Below are 10,921 nucleotides of genomic sequence, written 5' to 3'. Positions count from 1 at the left end.
AAAGCAAAAAAGATTTGAGTATATATAGAAAGCAAAAATTTTGGGCAAGTGATTCATCACCCTTGGGATCTGGCAGGGGGTGAGAAAATCATTCCCAAATTTGGTAAATATTATATTAATGGGAATTATTTTTCGGTAGTAATAAAAACTAATAATTAAAGTGATCACATGGGTTAAGTAACCGCACCAAAACCATAACTGCATTCCCGGGAACGGGGAGGGGGGAGGGGAGTCACATGCGCTCACGTGAACGAGAACAGGAACACGTGGCCGGCTGTCATGCTCGGCGGAGGCGCACGTTAATAAGCTGCGCCGGAGGTGCAGTGCAACATGGAGGGCACCATCGTCTTTTGGAGTGGGTGGTGTGGGGCCCAGGCGATGCTGGGCTTCGTGAGTGTAGTGCAGACGGTAGACACCAAAGGGATACGGTGGTTGAGTAGTCCCCATGAAATGATGAAGAGGAATGATGGTGGGGTGCCTGCCGCTGCTGATCACGTGGGTCCCCCCCAGCCCCGCTTTCAATCGGACGACTGTGGTTGAGGAGTGGAGGTGATGTGGATCGTCCTTGGCAATATCAACATCACAATCCGTGTCGAGAGACACGTGTAGTGTTAGGTGCAAATGGGAAGACAGTGGACCCACCTGTGGCCACCACCCTGTCACCAATCACGTAAACATGTTAGAGCAATCATTTTCAGTATGCAACGCAGGCTATCATTTCTCCCCTCCTCTTCCTCCCTCAGTCCAGTCCTCCTTCATTCAACTCCGACTCCTGGCTTCCATCCTCGGCAGTCAAGAGCAGTCATGTACTTGTCCGTTAAAAGTGTTATTTTGAATTTTAATCCCAACGGTTCCAGTCAATTATCATAAAAAAGAAACTTAGCGGGGGGCAGGCCAAAGCCGGGCTAGCCGCTAGGGTTGGGCAACAGGACAGATGGAATTAATCAAACTTAAATTGGAGCGCATAAAGAAGCAAAGATGCCATGCCATGCCATACGGCGAGAGCCGATCACCATGATTATATAAATATATATACCAGCAGCGACAGAGCCAACTCAAAGGATTCATTGTTGATTTCCTACATATGACTAAAGCTTTAATAGAAAATTCAACAAACAGGGCTCTTTCTGGATCTAGTAATGGTGAGCACAATTATGACTAAAGCATTAATTAATATACAATTTATCAAGCAAGTCCTCTCCTCTCCCCTCCCTCTATATTTAGTAATACCAACAAGCCCTTATAGCTTAATGATTTGACATAAATATGATTAAAAATAAAAATAAAAATTAAATGAAAATGAGAGTATCACATGCTGAGATTGGTTAACTACACTTAAATTTATTCAAGTAGATGTTGTCAAGATTGTTGTAGTAAATTTTCAAGGTATAAGTTCAAGATGTATCTCCCAGTAGACAGAACATCAAGCCTCTTCTCGCTAGGTTCATACTTGCCCTTCCGGAGTTGGTATCGATGAGTGACAGCTGAGATGGTATAAGCTTGACCTTCAATGGTCACGCTCTCCCCACATTGCAAATTCTGTAACAGAGCAAGTACAATGAGAAGAGACACAAAAGCAACATAAATACCCCAGTTACTATATCATGTTGAGCTGTTTCTAAGTTCAAAAAGGTGACCTGGGCCTACTAATCTCAATCAATGGATCAACAAAATGATGTTCACAACATGACAGGTCATTAAAGTTCTGTTCTGGGTGTACATTGAATTTGAGGGAAGAATCGATTGCTAGTTTTCTGCTTTCTCAACTCATGTGGATGCGACACCAGACAGTTTGAGTGCATTAAAGAAATACATGCATGACAGATAATTCAAACACATATGGAAACCATCCATCTTCCTCTATTTACAGGTTAGATATCATACATGATTTTGACACTGGATTATTTAATTTGAAAACAAGGAACCAACATATCTTGGTGACTGCAAAAAGCCCCCATGTTTTTTCCTCCAATTTTTTAAACCATGAATTCGTTTTCAAACAGTGAAGTCCTAAATATTCTCTGTCTCTGTCCAACATGTGCTGTCTTCCTTTATTCGTTTTTCAACATTTCTGCCTCTTTCAGGTGTCCTTAGTCATCGAACTGAAGACCAATGCTACAGAAGGATTAGTGATGTGCTGTGAAGACCAATGGCTATAGCAATTAGGTGTGTTTTGATTCAACTTGGTGGCACTACAAGGAAAAGAGGAAGGGGGAAGTGAACGAATGATGTTTCTGATTTAATATAAGATAATACCTTAGGTTGAATCGAGAAAAACTTGTTTGAATGATGGCTTCAGTTGATCTGAATTGAGTTTTATCAAACTGAAATATGCATAAATGTGTATTAACTAGTCTATCAGCTATTATTTAATACTTAAAAAGACTTCTATCAAATACATAAAATAAAGATAAGTCCAAAGTCAAATGAGAAGTTAGGACAATGGGATAGGTTTGCTTCACATGGGACTTTAGGAAAAGAAACAGAATAGTAGGCAGCAATCAGGGTACTGATTCCGATGGAACATGAGAGGAGGTTGCTTTAAATACCAAAGTTTGATTTGAATGCCTATATCAATATCACTCCCTTTTATTTACCTTTTCTCACTCATTTGTCGGCACTATTTAATGGCAAGATGATGTTTTAAGTAATCAAGATGCTTAGTTGGGATTAACACCCAGCAATTTGAACAAAACAGGAAGATATTTTTTTTACCAATCTCACAGTTGAGTTACCTAAGCTTACAATCAACATAGGCAGAAGAAGCTTAAACTAGAAAAAGGCCACCAATTCAAGTAGTATCATCGGTTGTTCACCACTCTAGGCACATTGACAAATTAATTTACAAAAAGAATGAGGTGGAATTTCATTTATAGGATGCTTTTAGTTGGTGATGGAGGATATTGCCAAAAGAGGCAAGAAAGTTCAAATTTCCAAACTGGAGAGCTCCAGTGAGGGGTTGATTTACAGGCTTCCTCAAAATAATGAATGTTCAGTAATTGGTAGAGATGCTAATAAAATTTTCAAAACCCTATTGCCTTGTTTGGTTCCTAGAAAGTATTAAGGAAAGGAAAATACAGAATGCTAAGGGAAATTATATTTCTCATATTTGGTTTTATTATTTAAAGTAGTATATGCAATTATTGACTTCAAATTTTCTTTTTCCTTCACCCCCTTTTTTTTTTTTCTTTTTTTTTTCCTTACATTTCCCCTCAAACCAAACATAGGGTATGGAGAGATCAATGAACATTTCTTTCAAACTTGGAAACCTAAAATGCACTGCAACCAAAATGATCCTTTTCAAAAAACCTAGAATCTTACATCTTTTTTGTCTTCCAAATCTAGAAACCGCATTACTTTATCGACAATCCAAAAATATTTCTAAAAGATCTTATCGATCGGAGTTTCAGCTTCAAGAATCAATCCCTTAACATTAAAAAAGAAAAGGTAAGCGTGTAGCTTGGGTAGCAGAAGCTCTATGATTAATTCAAAACTGCAACTTTTGAGCATTCATAAACAACATCAATCATGAGCTATATTGAATTCTAAAGCATACAATAATACGCAAAGAAATCCTAGTGCCTAACTTCAACAAACTAGGCAAATCATTATTGGTATTTGAATTATTTTACTCTAGAAATTAAACAGAAAAGAAAATTGAAAAAAAAACTTACAGAAGGAGACTTACAGAGGGGAAGCAGCGAATGCCGAGGTTCTTGGGAGGAGGAGTAATTTCGATGACTTTATAGGGATGGTGGTCCCTTTCTCGATCTTTCTTTCTGCAGAAGATTTGGAGTCCCCGCGACTGCCCAAAGAAATCAAATAATTTCAGATTATTTTATAATTCATTTGAAAATGTGAAGAATGATATGAAAAAGAAGAAGAAGAAGAAACACCTTCTGATATGCAGGTAGGTTCGACGCCATTGCCATCCTCCTCTCTGTCTCTGTAGATTCTTCGCAGAGAAGAAGTGAGCCAGAAAAACGGAACTCTTTTTTTCTTTTTTTCTTTTTTCCTTTTTGTTTTCACATTTTACCCTTACCATGACGCTTTCACGTGGATGGAAAAAGGGATATAATGGTCATTTTAAAGCCACCAGGGTACAGATATTTTTGGCGGAGCGGGGGCCAGGCTTCTGTGGTTGGAACGTTACCGTTATTTTGTAAATTGTAAGAATCAAAAATCAAAAATCAATCCTCAGTAGATTTGCTCTGAATTTAAATTATATAATACTATTTGATTTTGTAATAAAAAAAAAATACCAAATGAGAGTGCATTTATTGATGAAACAAAACATTCAACATTTTATTGTAAAATGTAAGAAACACAAAATAAGGGTAGATTACGTTTGAGAGTGATTCCAATTATAGGGATTTTTAGGTTTATTTGATTATTGTTTTTCAAAACAGTTTTGAAAATAGTTTTTGTAAATTATTTTTTGATATTTTGCAGAAAAAAAATTTATTTGAGAACCTGAAATGTTTTTAAATTATTTTTAATATTTTAAAAATAAATTTTATATATAATATTCTGTTTTTGTATAATTATTTTTTAAAAATATTCTAAAAAAAAAAGTGAAAACAATAAAAAAAAACAAGTAAAAGATATTTTTTTCAAAACATCATGTTTCCTGTTTTTAAAAATAAAAAATAGAAAATAGATTTTTGATTGTCAAATATATGTATATATATATTATTTGGAAGAGTAGAAAATTATTTTCAAAAATAATTACTAAACAAACCTTTAATCTCTGATGCTTTTGCTCCTTTTGCTCCATGATGAACGCTTTTAGGATGAATCAGATTTAGGATTCATTTGATAGTAATTTTAGAAAATACTTTTAATTTTTCTAATATTTAAAATATAATAATTACCAAACTGATTCTTAATTATCAAGGAAATGAAAATATAAATAAATGGCTTTTATGGTAACATAAAAAAGGGAAGGCCAACTAGACCAACTTCTCTGTAACAATCAAGTGAACCTTGGAAAAATAGAAAATTTAGTAAATTGATGAATGGAAGTGTTGTGATGTTTTGAAGAAAATTGTTTTGATTTTGTAACTTTTTATTAGATTGGATGCACCTAACACTACAAAATAGCAGGCAACTCAACTCCAATTGTGAATCATTTATTACTCACCAGTCACCAGTCACCAGTAGGGAGTAATAACTTGGGAAAGCTGAAACTGGGAATATAAATAGTGACAAACCATACAACTAAAGGCTAACTGCAATGATCTTCCTTGGTTACTCGTCAAGAAATATACCAGGCTGAATGTTAACATTTTGTTGTTGCTACAATTTAGGAAAAAAATATGAAGAAAACAAGAGGAGAGAATGTGTATCTTGTTCATGTCAATCAACAGACACAAATGAAACCCAGATATGTCCAGTCCTGGTGGAGAAAAGGGTTAGTGGATTCATGAAGCTTGAGCTTGAAAAATATCACCCCTCTACCCACAAAAGAGAAGTACCCTCAAGGAATAACAGCTAACACACTAATATTTAGAGAGCTCAATGCTACAGACTCGTGACAACTGCCTTTGCTGCTACATTTGAGTTGAAAGGTTCTTCCCTTTCCATGCTTTCTACCTTCCATAGGGATGATACCGGCCACTACTCCCTCCACCACCATAACCCCCTCTACTTCCATAGAAGGGACCTCCGCTGCTACCTCCATAGCCACCACCAATGCTGGCATCATAGCCACCTCCATAGCCGCTGCCAGCTCCACCGCCATATGCCCCATAGCCCTCGCTAGGCCCACCATGGCTACCTCCTAGATCGTAACCTCTATTGAAGCTTCCCCCATAACGACCTGAGTACCCTAATGATGGGGGCTCTCCTCTGTAAGTTCCTATGCCGCCGCCGCCGCTGCTGCCACCACCACCATATCCTCCATATCCGCCAAATTCACTTCCACCATATCCCGCATAGGCACTGGCTCTACTCCCATAAGCCCCACCTGACCTATAAGGACCATTACCAAAACTGCTGCCTCCAAAGCCAGCATAAGCATCTCCAAAGCCCCCACCAAAGCCAGGTCTAGAATCCGAATATCGCCTGGATGGGGGCACTGGTGGGTTTGGCTTCTTTGGTTCTGCTTTCTTGATCTCCACCTACAAGTGAACATAAATTCGGACTAAGATTATCATACTTCATACACACAAACTGCATCTTGTAAACAGAAATCAGATCCAGATTATCATATTATCATACATCATGCACACAAAAACTGCATCTCACGAACAGAAATCAAATCTAGATTATCATACATGCACACAAAAACCGCATCTTGTAAATAGAAAATTGGACCCATGTAATGACTTCATAATGATTGCATCACTGCCATGTTTGGATCACATAAAAATTCCGTCTTTTTTTTTGTTTTTTCACAACCAAAGGTGATTTTTTTTTTTTCCCGAGAAGTAGCTCTCAGTAGCATGGCAAATAAACATTCCCATTATGCACAACTTCGGCAGTAGTAGCAACAGACTTTCCAAACCATCTTCCAAATTTACAATAGGGCACTAAAATTAGTGATTTCTAGAGCAATTATAGCCAGAAAATGTCATTTAACAACATCCATTACCAAAATAATTTCTTGTCAAATAATTAATCTCCCCACAAGGAGAAAGATGTAAAAAGAAAGGAAGTAACATATTTGACAAGCAATGAGAAAGCTCCACTTCCTCATGATTAATGAGTTGCGAACTCTTATCAAGTTTTAAATTTTTTATTTTTTATTTTTTATTCTGTTTTAGAAATCAACTTGGTCACCCGATGACAAGGAGTGACAATGAGTTTTTCATTAAAAGAGAATTCTTCTACCTACTAATTAGCATTCTTTTAACCAAATATCCTAATGTACAATGAGTTACAGCAATACATATATATATATAGATTTTTTTTTTTTTTGAAAGGTAAATAGAAGAATATATTAAAGCCGCTTGCAAGAAGGAATATATTTGTTGTTTCCTATAAAAAAAAAAGTACACACAAAGTATACAGATTAGGCCAAAAGGCAAGATGGAATATATATTATATATTTTTTATAAACATATATGTAGGTGTTTATGAAGCTAAAAATGATAAAAATCCTAATTTCAACTTTGAGCATCCTGTTTCTTTACAAATCTAGCTACTGTGCTTAAAAGCCGAGACATAGGGATTAAATTTAAGGAGGATGTAAGATAATCTAAATCAATTTGCACAACATAGAGGCTTTACTCCCTCATTAAGCATTATTATAAGAGCACTCAACTCCACAACAAATCAGATGAAGCCATAGAGAAGAAATCACAAGTCAACCAACTTCAAGAGCAAATAAAACTGCATTGAAACAGAATAATTTTTGCCATGAATGTCCATTCTTGAAAATAGCATTTTTCTCTCTTTAATCTCCTATGGTGAAGATGGTTGGTCGATAGTATATTAACAATAGAATATGATCTTAAGGTCCATCGAGGATTTTTTAACAGGTTTTGAGAAGATTTAAAGATATTTTAAAAGGTGGGGAAGCAAACATGGCATTCAAAGGTTTATAGCCACACAAAGGAGTACAAGAGCATGCAAATACGAAATCATCAGACAAAGCAAAAAATGGTCACTGAAATACTTAATAATGCAATAACTAACAGTGGAAGTATATTATCATAAATTAGGACGTCTTGTTCAATTGAGAAAACTATAAGTTATGAGACATTAAGGTTCAAAAAAGTGCAACAAACTAAAGTTTCACTCATTCAAATGAGATCAAAATTTAAATGCCACAACATGAATTCTTTGTAAAAAGATGAAATCAAGCATATGTGCACCAAAGCTTGTATACTTGGGGATCTTCCATTTTCTTAATGTGTTGTCATGAGAAAAATCAGCAACTATTAGTTTTATCATTTCTGCCAACAAAAAAATTCTGTGCCTCCATAATTATTAGCTATTAGAGGATTGATGGCAAAAAGATGGATATTTTCTTGAGGACAAGAAAACAAAAAAATAATATAGTGGTGTTGATTTTTGTGGGCACCCACTAACCTGAGCTCCAGCCAGCTCAAGCTTGTTCCCCTGGGACAAGAGATCATCCACAGCTTGCTCTGTGTCAAATGTAACAAATCCAAAGCCACGTGAACGACTGGTGGAATGATCTCGCATAATCTGGTGGTCCTTAACCTCTCCATATTGTGTGAAGAAGTCCTTGAACTCCTCTGCTCATTTGAGATAAACAGTTCAGTGCCTTAATAACTGGTATTCAAACCACCAAGGTACTAATAAAAGAGAAACTAGCGATAATAAACCACAATATGACATTTGCATATTAAAAAAGAAGAAGAAGAAGAAAAGAAGAAAATAATAATATGACCTTCAGTCACTGTTGCTGGAATTCCACCCACAAAGATCTTTTTAGTTTTGAAATCCTTAGCACCAATGGCTCCCTTTGGTATGGTCCGCTTGATTTCTACCTAAAACATAGCAAAACCACACGTTAGAGGTAATAAAACAGGCCATCAATTTAAGCATAAGCACACTGTTTTTGCTCCTATAAGCCAAGGCTCAACCCTGGACTTCTTATTCTATAATAAAAAATATTCATATTTGATAGTAAAAGAGAAAAATGAAAAAACTAAAGATATACATGCAAACATTTTAAAAAAATTTTGCAGATACAAAAATCTTTAATATGTCATTACTTATTAACATGTGGCAAAAATTTGGCAATATGTCATCACTTATTAACATGTAGCAAGCCTGTATAAAGGATTACTAAAAAAGACAAAGAACAGTCATTCAAAAATAATGCTTTAATCTAAGGAAATAAAAAACATACAAGGTTGAGAAATATTCAATATAAAATCAAATAACTAAAGGCAGCATTGTTAGCCAAAAAGGTGCCAAAATGCACCTTTCACTATATCTTAGCCTATGAGTAAGACCTCATGAAATCCCTGCTAAATTTTACAGCCTCAAGCATTTTAAGACTGAATCGCTCAAGGTGAGCCTTTAAAAACTTTGCCGTGAATTTGAAAGGCAGAAAATAATAATTTGGTCCAATATTAACATCAAATGAAACCTACTTGTTTCCCATTAATGACATGGGTGTCTTGGATGACTTGGTCAACCACAGACAGGTCTGCGTAAGTCACGAACCCAAACCCACGAGGTTGTCCAGTTTTCCGATCCTTCATTATCACAGAATCCGTAATTTCACCATATTTACCAAAATGCTTGATAAATTGTGCTGCAAAAACAATCACAATCAGATAAGAAAACAACACAGTGAACTAAACTTGATGGCCATAGGAAATCAGACCAGAAAAAAGAACTCACCAGAAGTCGTCTCTCTAGCCAAGCCTCCAATAAAAATCTTCCTGCCATTACATTTCAATAGAATCAAAAGCTAGCTAGTAACATTCATAACACACATTTCTAAAGAGGGTGAAACTAAAATGCAAAATTAAAGAGAAAAGGACAAAGTTTCATTTAGATGAAAAATAAAAAGCAGAGCCAGAAAAACTAAAAGCTGACCATTAATTCTCCATTTGGTTTCAGAGAAAAGGGAGGGGGGTGAGGAAACCTGCATCCTAAAGCAACTACTTGGATTGGTATATTGGAGCACTTCATCATTTAAAACCCAATAGAACATTAAACATAACACTCATCTTTCTCTCTTCCAGAGTTGTCTCGGCAACCAAATGGAGAACTAAAGGAATTGATTACACGGACAGCAAACAGAGCCGGCGAACCATAAGAATAAATTAAAAGCAAGTCCAACTGTTAAACTACCAATTTAAAGGGCCAACAACGTTTATCAGGCTAACACAACCATCTTAAATTTAGAGAGAATAGGTTTAAAGTTTAAGCACGCACAGATTGTAATTTCAAACAGACCGATAACTTCATTTTCAGTTTCAGTTTCAGTTTCAGTTATTTACATATGTAGAGCAATAAATTGCAGAGATCAGAAAATGGGCTCCAAGAAATGCCCAGGATAATCTCATCAAAGCTATTAACTTAAAACGGAATCTCAGAACTGAGAAATAAACCGAAATTTCTCTTTGCCTCTCGGAAAAGAAAAAAAAATGCTAAGTCTATTTTCCCGAGAAACAAACAAACAAGATAAATAAAGAAAAAGAAGACTGACCCAGGGCTGGCTCCGTCACCCGTATGAGGGTGAGGCTTGGAGTCATTATCATCAGTGTGGTGAGAGGATTTAACGTCGTTATTTTCTCCGTCAAGAATGGCCTCAGTGGGCTGTGAGTCCATGGCTTCCGAGAGTGCCGGCAATGGGCGAAAGGCTACAACGGCGGAGACCTGGACAAATGTTAGACAAAGAAGGAGACGAAGCAGAAATGCGTGCCCTAGATATTTGTAATTAATTTTGTGCTAAAAGTGTGAAATTCAAATCTGGTGAGGCTTTGAAGATGATTACGTGGCAATGAATAAATGGTGTGATGGGGGTTTGGGGGAGAAGGGTGCATGTACACTTGAGGAGTAAGGCGGTGGAGCAATGGTAACGGGTCGGGTTCGGATTCTTCGGATGGTTGGCCCATATTCCATCCCATTTATTCAAAATAATTCTCATCTTTATCTCATCTAATTTAATTTTTTTCAAAAATTTTATTTTTAAAATTTTTTTAAATTCATTAAAATAAATATATTTTATGAATAATAAATTATTATTTTTAAAATTTATTTTATTGAAAAGTATTTATTATTATTATAATATATATTAAAAATAAGAAAATAAAAATTAAATTAAATTAAATTTAAAAAAAATAAAATTTTATATAATCGGGACAAAGCGAGAACAAGACGGAACCCCAAACTCATCCTAAGTTTTTTAAAAACTCTTAAACTCACTCTAAACCCGTCTCATTAGGGGTAGGATGAGGCGGGTACCCAAAAAAACTCATCTCATTGT

General features: G+C 35.8%; 2 protein-coding genes across 2 annotated transcripts in view; both read right to left on the bottom strand.

The window, feature by feature from the left end:
- Positions 1-969: 969 nt before the first annotated feature.
- Positions 970-4,005, bottom strand: LOC117930206. Its single transcript, XM_034850722.1, has 3 exons — positions 3,897-4,005; positions 3,689-3,805; positions 970-1,539 (listed from the first exon to the last, which is right to left on the bottom strand). The coding sequence occupies exons 1-3, from the start codon at positions 3,930-3,932 to the stop codon at positions 1,360-1,362; spliced, it is 333 nt and encodes a 110-aa protein (XP_034706613.1). The 5' UTR covers positions 3,933-4,005; the 3' UTR covers positions 970-1,359.
- Positions 4,006-5,221: 1,216 nt separating this feature from the next.
- LOC117930239 (nuclear pore complex protein GP210) overlaps positions 5,222-10,921 on the bottom strand; it is a 55,903-nt gene continuing 50,203 nt past the window's right edge. Inside the window, exons 38-42 of the mRNA XM_034850791.1 lie at positions 9,328-9,364; positions 9,075-9,238; positions 8,363-8,462; positions 8,038-8,207; positions 5,222-6,122 (exon numbers count right to left, since the gene is read on the bottom strand). Of these exons, the coding sequence (XP_034706682.1) occupies positions 5,592-6,122; positions 8,038-8,207; positions 8,363-8,462; positions 9,075-9,238; positions 9,328-9,364 (1,002 nt within the window). The 3' untranslated portion in view covers positions 5,222-5,591. The remainder of the gene's footprint in view (positions 6,123-8,037; positions 8,208-8,362; positions 8,463-9,074; positions 9,239-9,327; positions 9,365-10,921) is intronic.

The sequence above is a fragment of the Vitis riparia genome, chromosome 14 (assembly GCF_004353265.1).
Source record: "Vitis riparia cultivar Riparia Gloire de Montpellier isolate 1030 chromosome 14, EGFV_Vit.rip_1.0, whole genome shotgun sequence".
Taxonomy (NCBI): domain Eukaryota; kingdom Viridiplantae; phylum Streptophyta; class Magnoliopsida; order Vitales; family Vitaceae; genus Vitis; species Vitis riparia.
Note: the sequence above shows the minus strand (reverse complement) of the source record. Positions and strands in the feature narration are given on the sequence as shown.

Bases quoted from the DNA above. Each gene is read 5' to 3' on its own strand.
- LOC117930206 (XM_034850722.1), bottom strand. From the start codon at position 3,932: ATGGCAATGGCGTCGAACCTACCTGCATATCAGAAG. The intron at 3,806-3,896 runs GTGTTTCTTCTT...TTCTTTGGGCAG, and splicing joins ACCTACCTGCATATCAGAAG to TCGCGGGGACTCCAAATCTT. The intron at 1,540-3,688 runs GTAAGTCTCCTT...GCTCTGTTACAG, and splicing joins GCATTCGCTGCTTCCCCTCT to AATTTGCAATGTGGGGAGAG.